Source organism: Hemicordylus capensis, chromosome 2, assembly GCF_027244095.1.
Source record: "Hemicordylus capensis ecotype Gifberg chromosome 2, rHemCap1.1.pri, whole genome shotgun sequence".
Taxonomy (NCBI): domain Eukaryota; kingdom Metazoa; phylum Chordata; class Lepidosauria; order Squamata; family Cordylidae; genus Hemicordylus; species Hemicordylus capensis.
In genome coordinates, this window is record NC_069658.1 from 349944559 (window position 1) to 349961838 (window position 17280).

The following is a 17280-nucleotide window of genomic DNA, read 5'->3' on the forward strand; positions in this document are numbered from 1 at the left end:
TATGTTTACCAACTTTTAGTTTTTCTTTGTTTACGCAATAAAAGATCTTTTTGTTGAGAGTTTGGAGTTAATATGCGCATTGAATCACCGACATATTGACTTATTCTACCTTTAAAATTTGTTACCTTAAAGAAACACAATCAGCTTCAAATGCTATATAAACTCATGCCACTATTGTAGATGTAATTTTAAACATGAAATAATGTAATTCTTCCCTTATCTTTAATTGGCCATTATAATGTACTCTTATCTATGGCGTTTTCTCAGCTTTCAGAATGCTTAAACTTATTTTGCAACTTCAGGCCACAAATAAAGGTCATGTTCACATATCAGAGATTACTAAACTTTCCTTAAATTTCCACACCTTTAACAACACTAACAGCAGCAGCAGCTAAAGCGCAAGTGTGGGTGTTATAAAAGCCCATATGATGTCGTTATAGCTTTAAACATGACCTCAAGAGCATACTAGATAGACATAGCTGAACTCCTGCTAAAGACATTGAATGCTGATCATTTTCCTTCTTGCATTTAAAAACATGTACAGGAAGGCATCCAATCAATAGTCGCAGATACAAGACAAATGGAGCTTAAATGAGCATCTAAGATGAAAAATAAGTGAATGGGACAGGAAGTCAGGGAGCTTTCCAAAATCTGTGTCACTCTTGCATTCTAACCTTCCTACTCTACAACCTTATGCATTTGCAACTATTGTCTAGAAGACAGAATTTTTTTGTAGTTTTCTACCAAACAAAAAATATGGTTTGATACTTTGCTAGATGTCATCAGATAGCCTCAGACAAATCATTCTTTTCCTAAAGATGATTCTTGAGTGTGTCAGCTATCTATAACAAGTATGAATATGTTGCTATAGAAAAATTGTCCTGCTACCATTTTATTAAGAACAATGTCCAGCTACTTTTCATATTTATGCCATACATAGTTTAATGGGAAAACATGTCTCTTCTTCATCTCAGAAGCCCTGCATGCAGCTTGGGATAGTAACTCACAGCTAGTAGGGCTCATCAGCATGGGCCTATTCCTGCACTCCTCCTCAGGACTTTCATAAACTGCAGAGTTCAAGGGTGTTTCACCACATCCAGCCACTCGTCTCCGTCCCTTTTTAACATTCTCAGCTCCAAAGCAGACTTAAGACTGTCTTTTTGGTTAAGTCTAATAAAATTATTACTCGATTATGACTTTTGGATTATTAATAATGGACCAACATGGTTACCACAATTTTTCTGTGACTTTTAATGTGTGATGAACAAGAGTTTGGGCTAATAATAAATCACAAGGAGTCGCTCCACCATACAATTTTATGTAGTTTAACTTGTTCTGAAAGCATAAAGTTTTCACTTCACAGATCATTCCTGGTGCTCTTGATCTTGGCCAGGTATTAACCAACGGATGCTCTCAGTCCGAACAGTAGCATACATTATGAAACTGATGAGAAACAGTAAAGAAAACAAAAGGAGCCAATCTACTCCTCTAGTCAATGTGCTAGGCAGGGGACCTGCTTGATCTTCCTCAGTCAGCAACACGTCAGTCTTGGGCTCTATTCCTGCAAGAAATACCCATTTATTAACGTGATGCACAACTACACAAAAATAGTATTAGTTTTTGCATGTGAGTTTTTTTTAAATTAGTTTTTGCATGTGAGCACCTCTTTTTCCAACTTGAAAAATAAACTTGAGCAATTTCATTAAACATCTGCCATAATATCATCTCAGCTCTTAGATTTCAAAGTATATCCTCCTGCTACATTAGAACATTAGCTATCTCTTGCAATAGCATGCAAACTATGACTTTCTCTGAAATTTAAATATTTACATATTGTTTTGATCATTATTAGATTTATCAATTTAGGAACATAGGAAGCTGCCATGTACTGAGTGAGACCATTGGTCTATCTAGCTCAGTAGTGTCTTCACAGACTGGCAGTGGCTTCTCCAAGGTTGCAGGCAAGAATCTCTCTCAGCCTTATCTTGGAGATGCCAGGGAGGACATGTGGAACCTTCTGCTCTTCCCAGAGCGGCTTCATCCTCTAAGGGGGATATCTTACAGTGCTCACACATCAAGTCTCCCATTTATATGCAATCAGGACAGACCCTGCTTAACTAAGGGGACATGTCAAGCTTGCTACCACAAGACCAGCTCTCCTCTGGATTTCCACTTTTCCCTGCAAATGCACCTTTTAACATCTTCTTTATTAGCCCATTACAAATTCAGTTGTACATTCTTCAATTACCCAAAGGAAAAGTAACAGAAGCAGACAGATGTTCCTCAGCTTTCTTTAGTTCCCAACAAAATCTGAAGACACACCAGGATAGGAAAGACTTAATTGCTTCCCCATCCCCACCCCAGCTCATGAAAGCCTAAAAGGAGACCAGAACTGGGGTAAGTATATTCCCATCTTCATAATTTCCCGAACTATATCATCCATACACTTAGAAAGTTGTTCCCTGTAACACAGGAGAAAACAACAGTATATCTGGCAATAGTCCTCTTCCTCCTGCACTAAATCTCTCCCCCCACCCCACCCCATTCATCTATTAGCCAAGCTCTCATATTTGCACTCTCCAGGTGGCACACTAGTCACTTCTAACTCCTACTACAACACAAGAGTTGGAGAATGCTTAAGTCATCACATCATCCAGTTCTGTGCACATTACTCTGAAGTATCCAATTGTGTTAAATGAGTCTTATTTCTTAGGAGAGTAGATGAATTTGATGATTTTTTTAAAAAGGTGCAAAGTTTTAAGTTTCTTTTTAAAATAATTGGTTTAAAATATGAATTTAATGCAAATACAGTGTTGTAAAGCTGGACTTAAGACCTTCTAATGAAAGACTACTTTTCTTTGCAAAGGGAGAATTATGGGGAAAGTATTTTTATCAGTCATCGTACAGCACAATAAGTCATACACCTACATTATGGTTTGGTGTCCAGTCCAAGAACTGGCAATGGGACCCCCATCCACTGATTCATCCAGATGGCCTTTTTGTCGTATTTTATGTCTAGTAATTATCCAATTTCTGCAAATGGCCCAGAGTCAGTATTCTAATTATCAAAGAATTGTATGCTGAGTGTTCACAATAGAAAGAAGTGCCACTCATGCAAAGGGGAAACGGGGGATTTTGAACCATCAACCCTTCCCCCTAAAGCCACTGTGTGCCTCCCCGCCAAAAAACCACTGTTCCTGAGGGATGAAGGGCCCTCCAGGGAACGATGACATGGAGGGTTGCAGCAGAATGGCACCTTCCCCTTGCATGAATGTTTGAACTTCTTCCACTTGTGCTGGAAGAAGTACACTTAGGATACAACCCACTATTTATTATGCTTACCTCCCAAAGAACATGGACATTTTACCTTCTACCTCATGGAAATGTAATTCTAGTGCCGCTTGACAAGATCATCAATATCAAGTTATTTAAAAATAAGCAATATCATCTTTTCTAAAATAGTAAAAATATTAATATTTAAGAATCTCATAGTATGCCCAAAGAAACTATTCAATTTTATATCAACATGTTTGTATTGCTATAGCAAGCAATTATATTCCAAGTGTCAAAAAAGCTGTGTTTTCAAGATTGTGTGCTAGAATGGGGAACCATTTTCTCTTTTGCTACGTAAACTGCCTTGAGAATCTTTTTGGTTGAAGTGTGGTTTATACATATTCTAAAGCTGTAAATAGCTAATTTTGATTTCAATTAATTATTTAAATTGGACTTCCCCCCTTAGTAATTTAACCAATTATTTAATACATTGATTTGTCACCTGATCTAAAATAAATGCAGCTTGTTCCTAAGTAAGTGTGCCTAATATTGCAGCCTTAATTTTCTCCCAAAATCTCACATTTCTTGATCAAATCTAAAGACTCCAAGGGGTCATAAAACAAACCTCTTAGATCTAGATCTAAATGAGGCTGTATCACACTGGGAACTCTGCAGATCTATGTCAATTGTGGCAATCATACCTGTCTGATTAAAAATGAATGCTTTCAGTGTATCCAAGGTTCGATCTGTGTGGTTAAATCTTGCCATGGGTTTAGCTCCTTGAAAGAGAAGGATGTTAGGAACAGCCACAGTTCCAAACCTGGTTGATAAACTGTAAGGAATAAGATTACAATACAATGGAAAAGTAATTTTTTTTAACTAAAGAAAAGCCTCATTTAATCCTATAACATAACCAAGTATTTAACATAATGGGTAGCATTCAGACTGAGTTACTCGTAACTAAGCAATATTGAAATCAATGAGACAAGTTAATCATGGCTACCTGAATTCCGATTAAATTTCAAGCAGACGTTGTCATGACTAACTTAGTTTGGAGGCTCCCCAAAATAAAAATTATCTCCCTATTAACGTTAGGCAAAGTATTGCAGTTAACAAGGCATTTATCTTCACTTTGGTCATCACCATTTTGAACCTGAACATATGCTCAAGCTGATGACATGGTATAGTGTGAAATGGACAGAATGTACCATCACCATGCATTAGTGCATTTCTACTCAGCATTAAGATGACAACATTATGGATGACAAGTTTACACACCAAGCATTTTTCAGTTTTAAAAGAGTACTATTTCAAAAAGACAAAGAAGAGAATTGAAAGAAACTTTGACAAAACCATTAGTGAAGAATACAAGGTTTTCTCTAGTCAACTTTATCAATATATTTCAAAGGACATGTTTTTAACAACATAAAAGACAAATGGCAAAAACAGAAGCTGGAGAGTTCTGAAAGGAGAAAAATATAAAAGTTACCTGCTGTGTTGAGAAGCATCCAAGGCCAAGAAATGAAGAGTTGGGAATGCTCGAGGCAAAGAGTTAAAGTGAGGAGCCAGATTGGCAGAGAAGCGGCACCAAGGGGTATAAAAGAGGACTAAGGTACAATCACTGCCATTTGGATTTAAGAACTCCATTAAATCCTGTGAGACAAGGGGTAGAAAAAGAGTACCATAAAGAATTGCCATTATACATACAATGTATTACTGCTCAGTTTTATTCCTGAGGAGGGAAGCCAAGTACAGCTATATGCAAGATGAAATTTGTCATTCAGTAAACACACACACATACACTCACAATAAGTTTTTCCAATTACTTGTGCAATGGTCATAGTATGAGTTTGTGAGATGTTAACCATAATTGCAGTTATGAGATTCAGGAGATACTTTGATGTTCACAAACTAATCAGTTTATTATTATTTTAATAAACTAATCAGTTTTATTATCTTAATTAGTATCAATGTTGCCCATTGCCCCCCCCCCAGCAGCAGAAGCACAACCTACAACCCAATTCATGTTGTTTCTTAAGAAAAAAGGGAAAATGTTAAAAAACGCCTTTTAAAGCATCACTCATAAGAGGAAATCCATATCCTGCCAAGTCTAATGAAGGAAACAACTTCACTGTGAAAGTCTACCAACAAACATCAGTTTATATAAAATGAGAGACTAAAAAGTGCTGGTGGAAATAAAGAAATCAGAGAAAAAGCAGGAATCCAATCAACAAATTAGAATCTGATGTTTGGGGCAGAAAAAAAAAGATAGCTAATCTGAATTAATAATGCATATTCTATACGCAACAGTGGACAATACTAGATGCTTCAAAGTAAGATCTTTAAAAATCAAGGGATAGTTATGTATTCCTTTATGAACAGCACTTAATATCCAGCTCTTCAATCTGAAGACTTCCAAAGCAACTTACAAAATTTTAAAATACTTCACATTTAGAATTTATATAGCTTTAGAAGGTTAAAATGCTTCACATGCAGTATCTCAGTAATTTTTACCCCACCACCTGTCATGTTGGTCAGTACAATTCGCACACTGCAGACAGGGAATGCAGCTTGTCTCTCGCTACGCAGGATGCCTCTGAGTACCAGTTGCAATAGAGTAACAGCACAAGAGAGGGCATGCCCTCACCTCTTGCCTGTTGGCTCCCCAGAGGCATCTGGTGGGCCACTGTGCGAAACAGGATGCTGGACTAGATGGGCCTTGTGCCTGATCCAGCAGGGCTGTTCTTATGTTACCTAGCAAGTTCGTGCCAGATCCAAGATCAGAACTTGGTAATTCCTGCTTCGCAACTCAGCCTCCTAGCTTCTAAACTACACTAGGAGCAAAATCCTATATGTATTTTCCTTGGAGTATACACCTTAGTAAGTGTGTTTAATATTGCAGTCGAACTCAGTAACAGAACATTTTTTCTCATGTTCAGTCTGAGATTCCAAAAATTATACCTTAAGGACATACTGATCATGTGCCCTGCATTGTCTAGTCGTTAATAAGTCTGAAACCAGAATAAAATACTTCCAACAAACTATTCTGGATTATGAAAACACACCCTTATGAAGCTAGTGGACCCAAATAATTGTATTCTTCAAAAAATGAGATAAGATGGCATGAGTTTACACCTGACTTCAACATCCCACCCACCCCCGCACTGTACTTTCAAAATAAAACAAGGAATATTCATTATTCATTTCCTTAACACTTATAATGACAATAATGTACTAAAGAACTGACTAATTTTAAATTAAAGAGTTGTAAAGCTCAACTATCCTTATTATTAATTATATCCTGTATTATATACAGTATTATTAATTATACAGTACTTGCAAAGGAAAAAGACACAGGCAAAAAAATCTTCAGATTTGCGGAAGGGAAATGGTATGACACAGAGAGCATTTCTTTGCTAAATTTATAAACCATCTAATATAAAAAAATCTCTAGGTGGTTTACATAAAACTCAGGAAATCTAAAACAGATAAAAACAATTAAAGTTAAAGACAATTAAAACAATATATTACAAAATTTAACTAAAAGCTTGAAGAAACAGGCGATCACAACACACAGCCCAGTGTCAGCAAGTTGCTTGATATAATGTTAACACTGGAAATGGTTTTCCAATACCTGCTCCAGTTTATGTTTTCATCCATATGTGCAAGAAATTTACTTTTTAAAAAAACAAGAGCTGGGAATCTCATAATTAGAAACCAGAGGCCTGGGGGGAGGATAAACTTGTGAGTTGCATGCCATACATGATGCACAAGTTTTGCCTCCCCTCTACAAAACAATTTAACAAGGCTGCTCTCATACATAAGTAGAACCTTGATCGATATCTCTTATGCTACATCTTTTCAAACTGTATCTTTATCATTAACCCATCAACGCAAACATGATCTTCAGACATTGAATTGTTGTTTAACTTGTACATTGTTATGAACTGATTAAGGTGCTGTTTTAAGTCCAGCACAAACTGGTTTAGCCAAAGAATACTCCTCTCATCCAAAGTGAACTGCAGGGCATTTAGATTAATATAAAGGTTTGGGAATGGAATAGGGAAGTCTTTTCCATCTGGATAGTAGGATTCAATGGTTCCAATATGAATGGCTGGCTGGCATTCCTGGCAGAAGATAAGAAGACTTTTATTGCAAGAAATAAAGTTACTTGCATTTAAGCTTGGAGAAAACAGAGACAGAAAATACATAAATAAACTTCAGCCTCTTTCCTCCCTGAGTAATTTAATAGTCATAAACCTCCAATATTTTAATGGAAAGTTGTGCTGTCTAGAATGCTAAAAAGAAAGAAAGAAAAACCATATATTCTTGAAGCAAAATTAGATAACTTAAAGCAACACAGAAATTGATCGGAATGCTTTCTACTTACTTGGGAAATATTCAAGATTTGTAACGTGAAATTTGTTATCCCTGTAATATTTCTTTCCTCACAATTGACTTTGGGAGTTTTCATAGCATCTGTGCTATTAGAGTCTTCTGTGGGTGAAGGATGCACTGCCTCCAGTACTATAGTTGGGTCTCTTATTTGCTCTTGAGCATGAAATCCAGGCTGTGCCAAGGATGCACCAATACCCTGTGCACTGCATTCACCATCAACTGCTGCATCACAGGTGCCTGTGTCCGACTCAGAGACAAATGTATCCTTTGTCTCACCTGGAATAACTGATAATACTACAGGCTGACCAGCAGGCACGCTGCTACCCATCATAGCATCAGCAATTTCCGCAGTCCTATATTGCACCGATTCCTTAGGCCCCTCACTGCTTGTGTGTACAGAACTGCCTTCTATAGTTAATGGCAGAGTAGTTTCACTCAGTGTTTCAGACAGCGAGTCAGTAGTTTCATCTGCTTTGGCTGCTCCTACAGGAAATATAACAGTAAGCATCATTCAATGCAAACAGTATGAACACATCTATATTTGTTTGAATTGAGAGCTTGTTTCACATAATTACCATTCATATTAGAATATTATTATTATTAGAGAGCCAGCGTGGTCTAGTGGTTAGAGTGCTGGACTAGGACCGGGGAGACCCAAGTTCAAATCCCCATTCAGCCATGAAACTAGCTGGGTGACTCTGGGCCAGTCACTTCTCTCTCAGCATAACCTACTTCACAGGGTTGTTGTGAAAGAGAAACTCAAGTATGTAGTACACCGCTCTGGGCTCCTTGGAGGAAGAGCGGAATATAAATGTAATAATAATAATAATAATAATATGGATACTTAGAACTTTTCAACAAAAAATCTCTCTCAAACAGGTTTACATTGAGAAAGAAATAAGATGGTTTTCTGTTCCAAAGGGCTCACAATTTTTTTTTTAAACCCACCATAAATAAGGTAGCCATCAGCAACAATTGCTGGAGGAATGCTTTGCTAGGGATGGGTAGGAACAGTTGCTCTTATATTAAATATATGAGAAGCACCACTTTAAAAGGTGCCTCTTCGCTCAGTATCTCTACCAAACATCAGCTTAATTGCATTTCTAGATGTGTTGCCATGGTCAGGGTTAAACACGACTACAAAGAACTGAAAGAGAAAGTATCTTTGGACAGTGAGATACTTTTGCCCTGGTTATCCTCCTTGGGATAATGGTTATCCTCCTTGGGATAACCAATAATATAAACAGCTATAAGTCAGCTGTTTGAAGCCAATTATTATTGTTGTTGTTGTATTTGTATGGTCACCCCACAACAGTTGTTCTCAAGAGAGGCTCACAAAATAAAACAACACTTGAAAAGCATTTGAAAAGCCTGGATGAACATAAAGGTCTTCACCTGACATCTCAAAGTAGATAGTGATAATGTCTCTCTATGGAGACTATTCCATACACCTTTAAAAGGCTTTTCTGCTAGAGTGGTTTCCTGCAAACTTAGCTACAAGAAACATAATCATGTTTCTGCTTTTGCAGCATTTTTATCATAATTTAATTTTTTTAAAGCATAACACTGTGGGTGTTTTGTTTGTTTCATCCAGCATAAAATCCAACCTGTTATACAATGAACCACTTATCTATGCACAAGGAATACACACACATGGAATCCCCTACTCTAAGAACACTGTAGAAATTCCATGCATTCTGCTGTCTCAGGACTGAGATGGGGCCTCTCATGGTCTATCTATTGCTGTTTTGTTTTGTGACTAGACTCCCAGTGCTGGCAACAAGATTCAGACCTCAAGACAGGTAAAGCTATTTAAAGGGAGGCTCGAGGACATTGCAGCCAGAAAAAAGTCGCCTCTTCACCTAGCGCTGCCACCTCGCCCACAGAGCAAACTCCGGGAGTGCCACGCCTCTGACAAGCGTGCGAATCGTGGGCCGGGCCGGCATACATACACCTAGAGGCAAGACGACGCGTGACCCGCAGCTTCGCAGACCCTGCTCAGTGGTTTGGCGTGGATGGAATGGGGGTGTGTTGAGGAGGGCGACTGCAGAGGCGGCGATACCCAGCCCAGGCAGGCTGGAGGCGTGCCCACTCACGGCGCCTCTCAGGGCAACCCCCCCCCCACACACACACCCCACGCGTTCCTGCAACATGGGGGTACAACACTAGATCTGCCGCTGGTTAAATTCCCCGCCTGGGTATAGGCTCCAGAAGTGAGCCCAGCTCACCTAGCCCTGCATGCTTTTCAAGACGCTCTAGCACTAGGGGGGCTGCCAGAAACTGGCCCGTACGCCACGACCCACCTCTCGCCCAAACCACCCCTGCAGGAGCAAGAAGAGAGAAGGGGGCTACTGGGTATCTGAAGCCCGAGCCAGCCAGGAGCGGCGGCGGCGACACAGCCCGAGCGCCTCTCCCAGCCGACCCCAGGGCGCCCAGCCCAGCGCTCCTTACCTGCAAGGAGGCCCCCCACCCCCAGCAGCCAGGCCACCCAGAGGCTCCACCCCCGCGAGGGGAAAAGCTCCATCCTCCCAAGGGAGGGGCCTGGGCTGGGGGCGCAAGAACAAGAAGCCGCGGAGTCAGCGGCCACACACAATCGCATGCAGCAAGGAAGACTTCCGGGTCTTTGCTCGCTTTCGCTTCCGGGGCACCAAAGCTACTACGTAGTACTAACTCAAGGAGATGTCGAGTTCAGCAAGCCCTCTGCCGGTTTTCCTTTTGCCTGCAGACCAGTTTTCATGGTTATTTTTTGAAACCTTGTACTGTAGTCTATTTCTCTGGAGTGGTAACAGTAGCAGCGAGTCCTAGGAGATAATGTGGAAATTCAGGCATTTGCCGTTGCAGACGTTTGGTAGCTGCAGGACATTTCCCTCCATAGTAGAAGGGCAGAAAGAAGTCCGCGCTCTCTCTTTTTCCTTGCAGGGAAAAAAATAATAGAAATTGTCCGGCAAAGGATTCCTAAAAGAAATGAACTGCCATGAAAGGTTTTCTCCATATTGCTGATGGAGAGAGGTTATAGCGATACTGAGAGGAGAGTGCTAGACCAGGACCCGGGAGACCCGAGTTCAACACCCCATTCAGCCATGAGACTTGCTGGGTGACTCTGGGCCAGTCACTGCTCTCTCAGCCTAACCTACTTCACAGGGTTGTTGTGAGGAGAAACCTAAGTATGTAGTACACCACTCTGGGCTCCTTGGAGGAAGAGCAGGATATAAGATGATGATGATGTGCTCCTGCTCTCCATATATCTTAGGGCAGCGGCGCTGAGGCAGAGAGCTTATAACCAGCTCGGTTCATTCGCCTTCCTGCATGCAGACACTTTGATCTCACCACCCCAGCAGAGATGGCAAATAATCCCGGGCAAGACTAGATCAGAGCTAGGGGGCGTATGTTATTCCAGTGCTTTTCTTTTTTCATGCAACTTCCACAGATATCAATGCCAGTGATGTAAAGAGCCGGTGTGGCTGCTATATGTAACACAGGCGGAACATTTGCTCCTGACTACCACCCTGGGTTTGGGCAAAAGGGGCCTGTCTGTCCTTGTCAGGGTCCTTCCCTGACGTCCCCCTCAATTCCAGGGAGATGATTTGTTCTTATATATATATAGTTCTATGACAATTTAGTCTTCTGGAAAGTTATTCAGTTTTTTACTTTCCCTCGCTGCCACCATAAAAATTCTTGTTACCCTGCTGTCTCTGTACTCAACAGCTTCATGAGCACAGGATAGGTATATGTTCAGGATACAAATGAAACAAAACTTGAGGTATAACATGAAAACAAGAATAAGTTTTATTTATTTACTGATTAGACTAAATATATCTGCAAAGCAGGGCATGCAGGCTTCTCTACCAAGTTACTAGATGCATCTGCTGTTCAACTTTGTGTGTTTCTTTTCATCAGGATAAATGTAACATATAGAGAGGTGAGATAACTGGGACAGAGGTAATTAAAACTGGGTAGTGAATTCTTCCAGACTTTCTTGTCTGTTACTAGGAGCTGCCCAGTACACTGCTGGTTTTCCAGCCTCCACACATTCACCTTTCAGGTTCCACTTCCAGCCCACCCCTGCAAAAACCCAACCTTTCCTGTTCAAAACACACCAACCAATCACTCAACGCTTAGCCCAAAACACCTCCTACTCCCACACAACTAACTCCAACACTCTTCTCTCCTTCCCCTCTCTGTCTCAACTGCCTTTATTTTAAATCCCTCCCCCTCTGAACTTTCTGTGCCTGGTTGCTAGGGCAACACGCACACACACACTCATTTACCAGCTCCTATATACATCCCATCACTGTCCTGAAAACATATTCAGTCTAGCATCTACTCTGCCTCAGGACTGGGTGTCTCCCCAAAGTGAGGTAGCCCACAAGAGACTTCACTTCGGAAAGTAAAAGGAAGAGACTGAGAGGACTCACACGGGTGGTAAAGGTAAACTGGCGACCACATAGCCCTGTGGTTTGCTTTGGTAGAACACAGCAGGGGTTTACCATTGCCTCCTCCCACACAGTATGAGATGATGCCTTTCAGCATTTTCCTATATTGCTGCTGCCCAATATAGGTGTTTCCCCATAGCCTGGGAAACATACCAGCAGGGATTTGAACCAGCAACCTCTTGCTCCCTAGGCAAGTTATTTCCCCATTGCGCCATTAGGTGGCTCACGGGAGTTGTACTGAAATGCAATCTTTTGCTACCGATAGTAGCCACTACAGGGCTGCCAAATGATACAGGAATGGAAAATGACAATAGTAGTACTCAACACACATGCCAATTAATAGAATGTTAATTAGAACAAACTGAAAGTGTTGAACACGAGATCCCACACCACTATGTAGCTCAAACTGGAGTCAAGGATAGCACTTTATACAGCTCTCTGCTCCTGCCACAAGCAATCAAATGAGCGTGTATTGAGTGATGCACATCTAGTTTATTGTCTTTGTTACGCTAGAAAGGGGAAAACAAATGTAACAAAACATCACAAAGAGAAAATAATATCTTATTTGTATGGAGTGTATGGAATAAATAAGTTTGGAATAAATTGGCAGTTTGTTTTTTAATCAGTGCTTGCCTGCTAAAATCTCATAGGCTGAAGAGCAAAAACGTCCCAGGGATGGCTCTGCTTTGCAACTGTTGGACTTAAGCAAAGCAAAATACCAGAAGGTGTGAAAGCTGGAAATGAAATCCGGCCTTTTAAAAATTAATCTGGATTCCTAAAGCAGCAGAATGCATTGCAGGCACCCCAGAACAATATTGGTAGAACTGAAATGGTATTTCAGTAGAACTGAAATAATATACTTTTATTAACCCCCTCTTAGCCAGGAACTGCCCACAACAGACCAGGGCCATTTCATAAGCATTTTCTTTGCCAAAAACAGCAGGATTTGTTAAATATACATGTGAATATTTAACACATGTATAAATATACAGCAGCTCAGGGATTAAACAGATGCATTAGTAAAACATTATTCATTCCCAGCCCAAACTAGAACAGACCAGAACCACATCTTAAAAGAATCAACCTGCATGCAGAAAACAGTGGGATATGTTCAAGAGACATGAGAACAAAGGCATAGTTTGATGCCCCTCAAATCTATGGAACAGGACAGAAATCTAGGGGGAGGGCTGGGGCTGCAGCTCCTTGACAGAGCACATGCTATGTGTGAAGAGATAGGTTCCTTGGCAAAAGGCTCTAATGTAGCAGGGCTAGCAAAGGCCTTGGGCACCTATTGGCAGTTAAAATGGTCTGACCCAGTATAAGGCAGTTTCCTTTATTTTATTCATATATTCACCTGGCATATGTGATAATATCCGTTCTGTTCCAGCTTGGGGTTGATAGGAGTATACTATTAGGCAGGTATCAGTTCCAAAATATAGTTCTTAAACTTCTTCATCACATTCCATTTTATTTTTAAGGGGCTATTCTGTTCCATTCTGGTTTGGACTGAAAATGGATTAATGATGTTTATTACTAATGCACCCATTTCATTCTTGAGCTATTGTGCACATGCATATTTAACATGTCCCACTGTTTTTGGCAAAGAATTATTTATGAAATGACTGTTCCAGTTAGTTCCTGGCTATGAAGGAGTTATTAAAATAGTGGAAAGGTGTTAAATTTTTAAGGGCCTGTTCCACTCCAGTTTTTACACCATCCTGCAAAATACAAATGTTCATTCACACAAAAGCAAAATAAAAATCGCCAACATCAGGAAATTAAATATGTTTTTGCCCAAAGATAATTCTTTACAATAGTTGTGTAAGTCAGCAGTGAATGTTTCAGATAGCTTGACAACACTGCGCAGAAAACATAAGGAGAAGGTGATAGGGAAAGGGTAGGCAGCAGAGCTGCTGAAAATGAAGCCTGCCATTTTCTTCATGTCAAACGTGTTCCCTCAGTGGACTATTGCCTGCCTTTTACAAGGAACATAATCTAATCCCTAATTTCATCTTGGACTGTCTCTAGGTTTGAGGATACTCTTCCTGCCATCAGTACTACGATGAAAGAAAAGAAAATCTAATACTACATAATTTAGAATGGCATAAAATACCATGTCCTTGGCTCTTTGTCAGTACGATGTACACTTACATTGTACTAACTAGGAACTGAAGTCATGGCAGCACTAATGTCTCGTCACACCTGTGGTTGTAAAATGCTCCATTGTTTCAAAATGGAGCTTTGAAAGCTCTACTGCTTAACAACAGCCTATTTGATTCCAACTTTTGCAGTAATAATCATTCAGATGTACTCAATACATTGGAACTACATGACCCCAGAATGCCTAACCCCCACCCCCACTGGCCCAACAGATGATGCTGGCCTCCTAACATACTGTATTTACCTAAATCTATAACTATCCCCCCCAAGTTCTTTGATGTTAGAAATGGGTGTGTGAGTGTGAGAGAGAAATATTCAGTCTTCTCCCCTTCAGGTAAATACAGGTTATAGCTGTATTTACCCAAATAGGTAAATAATGTATTTATTTACCTTAAATACCCATATAAGATGTATAACCTATATTTAACATGCTTTTAAAGGGAGCTTTCTTAAATTCAAAGCTGTCTTCTACTTGGGTAAATATAGTACATGAATATTTAAGGCACTTTTGCCACAACCTAACTATATTACATGGAAATTACTTCCAGTTGAAACCAGCAGGGCTTTCTATAATGCATCATGTTTTGGAACTCATTTTACATAGGATGATCAAAATCATATTATTTATCTGCATGCACACCTTACAATCATACAGATCTACCACCATTGGCTCCTTTGCAGATCTGCTAAAAGCCAGGATGTGACTGGTAGCCCATGGTATCTCAGAACCTGTTCCTAAGTTGTCAATGCAAAATATTTTACCATATAGGTGGGAGTGACTGTGAGAATCACTCCATAATTGTAGCAAAGTGCCTCTTGCAATAGAATGCTTATACTCATTTAGGAAAGCATATTATATATACAGATTTTCTTGACATGTAGTTTTCCTCTCATTTCTACATGTAATGGCCCTATTTCAGAATATTTTAATGTAAAATTTATACACTTGATGTAGAAGAGAGCCACACACACACTGTGATGCACAAGGATTTGTTCCAAATATACATTATTTATTACTTGCACCATAACAGAAAATTTCAGCTTACTAATGAGAAGGCTTTAACACAAAGATCCATATGCCTTAGACAATGTTAATAGTTTTAAGTGATCTCACTTGCACTTTGTATTTGCTTTTTAATCTTTGAAGTATTTTACTATAACTCCTCTTAATGAGTTTAGTAAGGTTGTTATTGCAATATAATTTTTAAAATATACTATCAGAGAGCTATTACTATTAAACACAGAAACCTAGAAAAAGGCAGAATGCCCTAGAAAAACAGAAGCAATTTTAAAGTATTCTTATAGGTTCAATCCAAGAACATATTATGCAAATAGTGAGTTCAATATACTTTTGCCTAATAGCTGCACCTTGTACTTCATCCATTTGTAAATTAGTTTGTTTCACTGGACTGAGCAACTCACAGATAGTTGCATTTGATATTGGTTCTAATGCTTCCCTATTGAGAAGTTCTGTCCAGTGGGGCCATGCTGCCTGAAGCACACTTTTATTGACAAAGAAATGAGCCCCCTTTGGATCACATATTGCACAAACATAACAAAGCCGCCCTATTCCACAGGGAGGGAGAGGGGAGACTTGAGGTTTTGTTCGGCAGGCAAATATACTGTTAAAGCAAGAGAGTAATTACCTGCAAAAGTCTTTTGGGACTGCCTTCTTGCTCTTCAGTCATCATAGTACTGCCCTGGAGACTCTCAGCATAAATAAATCATAGTGTGGTTCCACTGCCAGTAGTTCTGCACCTGGCAAAGGGCACTGTCTAGAAACGGAGGGAGCAGACTATTTCTATTGTGCATCATGTGGCATAATTTGTAATAATCACCACACTACTAAGTAATGTACCTCTTTGTTCAAGGTAAACAGCCTGAATGTGATATTAATGGAATTAAGGTTGTTGCTCTTGCTGAGTCTCTTTCAAACTCAGTGACTAAAAAAACAGTTAGGAAAAATATACAGTTTGGCTAACATTGTTGGACACTGGAGAAGTGATTCAACTTCTAAGTATGCTAACAAAATCTAGAAGCACACCATAACCTCACACAATGTGATACCAGAATTCAGTGTACACACTCAACATGAATTATATGTTTAATATGAATTTATCCATTGTAGATTATCGCTTAGAATTTTGGTTACCTATAAGAAACCAAAACATGCATTATATGCAGTGTTCTATAATTTTTTTTTCATTTGTGTGTGTAATGAGTTTTTTTTCTGGGTGGCAGTATCAAGGCAGTGTGTGAGCACATGCATTCAGAGTAGAACCCTCCTGATTCAACCGGGATCTAAAATTAACTGAGTGGACATCAAAAAATGTGTGAGTGCGCGCACACGCCTTAGACGGAACACTGATTATATGGCTGCAGTTCTAAGCACACTTACATGAAGTAAGCCACTGAAATCAATGGGATGTTTGGTAAACAGTTAGGAGGGTTGAGCTTCAGATAATAAATATCAGGTCTGCATAGTTCTAAAAATAGAGCCACAATCCAACAGCAGGTTGGGTAATGACAGAAAGTGCTCAGATTCAGAGCCCAATTTTTAACTTCATCCTGCATTTTGTAATATATAGGGTGGCTTCGCATGTAATGCAGTACCTAAGGTTGCCGTTAGCCACTGGAACCTGAAAGCCCAACTTCAAGCCTCGGCAAGGATATGCCAAGGTTCAGCCTGTCATCTGAACCTGCCAGTCTTGACATATTCTTTCCTACTTGTAGTTCCAAACAGGGTATCTATAATCCAGATGTGAAGTCAATGCCAGTTGCTTGAGTCATCTCTTTAGATAACTTTAGCTTTGTGCCAAGGTATGTGTAACAATGTAGATTTTGACTTCTCAAAGTAATTATCCATACTGGAACTATGCCTTGTTACAAAGATAAACAGAAATGGAGAACACTAAGATTTGCCAGGATTTGAACAATCTCATTATGGAAAATATGTAGCCCTAATTTTAGAAAATGAATTGCAACTTCAGCCACAACTTAGGCCATTATTGCACCA

At 39.7% G+C, this 17280-nt stretch overlaps 1 protein-coding gene across 1 annotated transcript; it reads right to left on the reverse strand.

Annotated features, from left to right (window-relative positions):
• Positions 1 to 1227: 1227 nt before the first annotated feature.
• TXNDC15 (thioredoxin domain containing 15) lies at positions 1228 to 15952 on the reverse strand. Its single transcript, XM_053293440.1, has 6 exons — positions 15911 to 15952; positions 9975 to 10122; positions 7664 to 8154; positions 4763 to 4926; positions 3975 to 4105; positions 1228 to 1561 (listed from the first exon to the last, which is right to left on the reverse strand). The coding sequence occupies exons 1-6, from the start codon at positions 15950 to 15952 to the stop codon at positions 1365 to 1367; spliced, it is 1173 nt and encodes a 390-aa protein (XP_053149415.1). The 3' UTR covers positions 1228 to 1364.
• Between the last annotated feature and the right edge of the window lie 1328 nt (positions 15953 to 17280).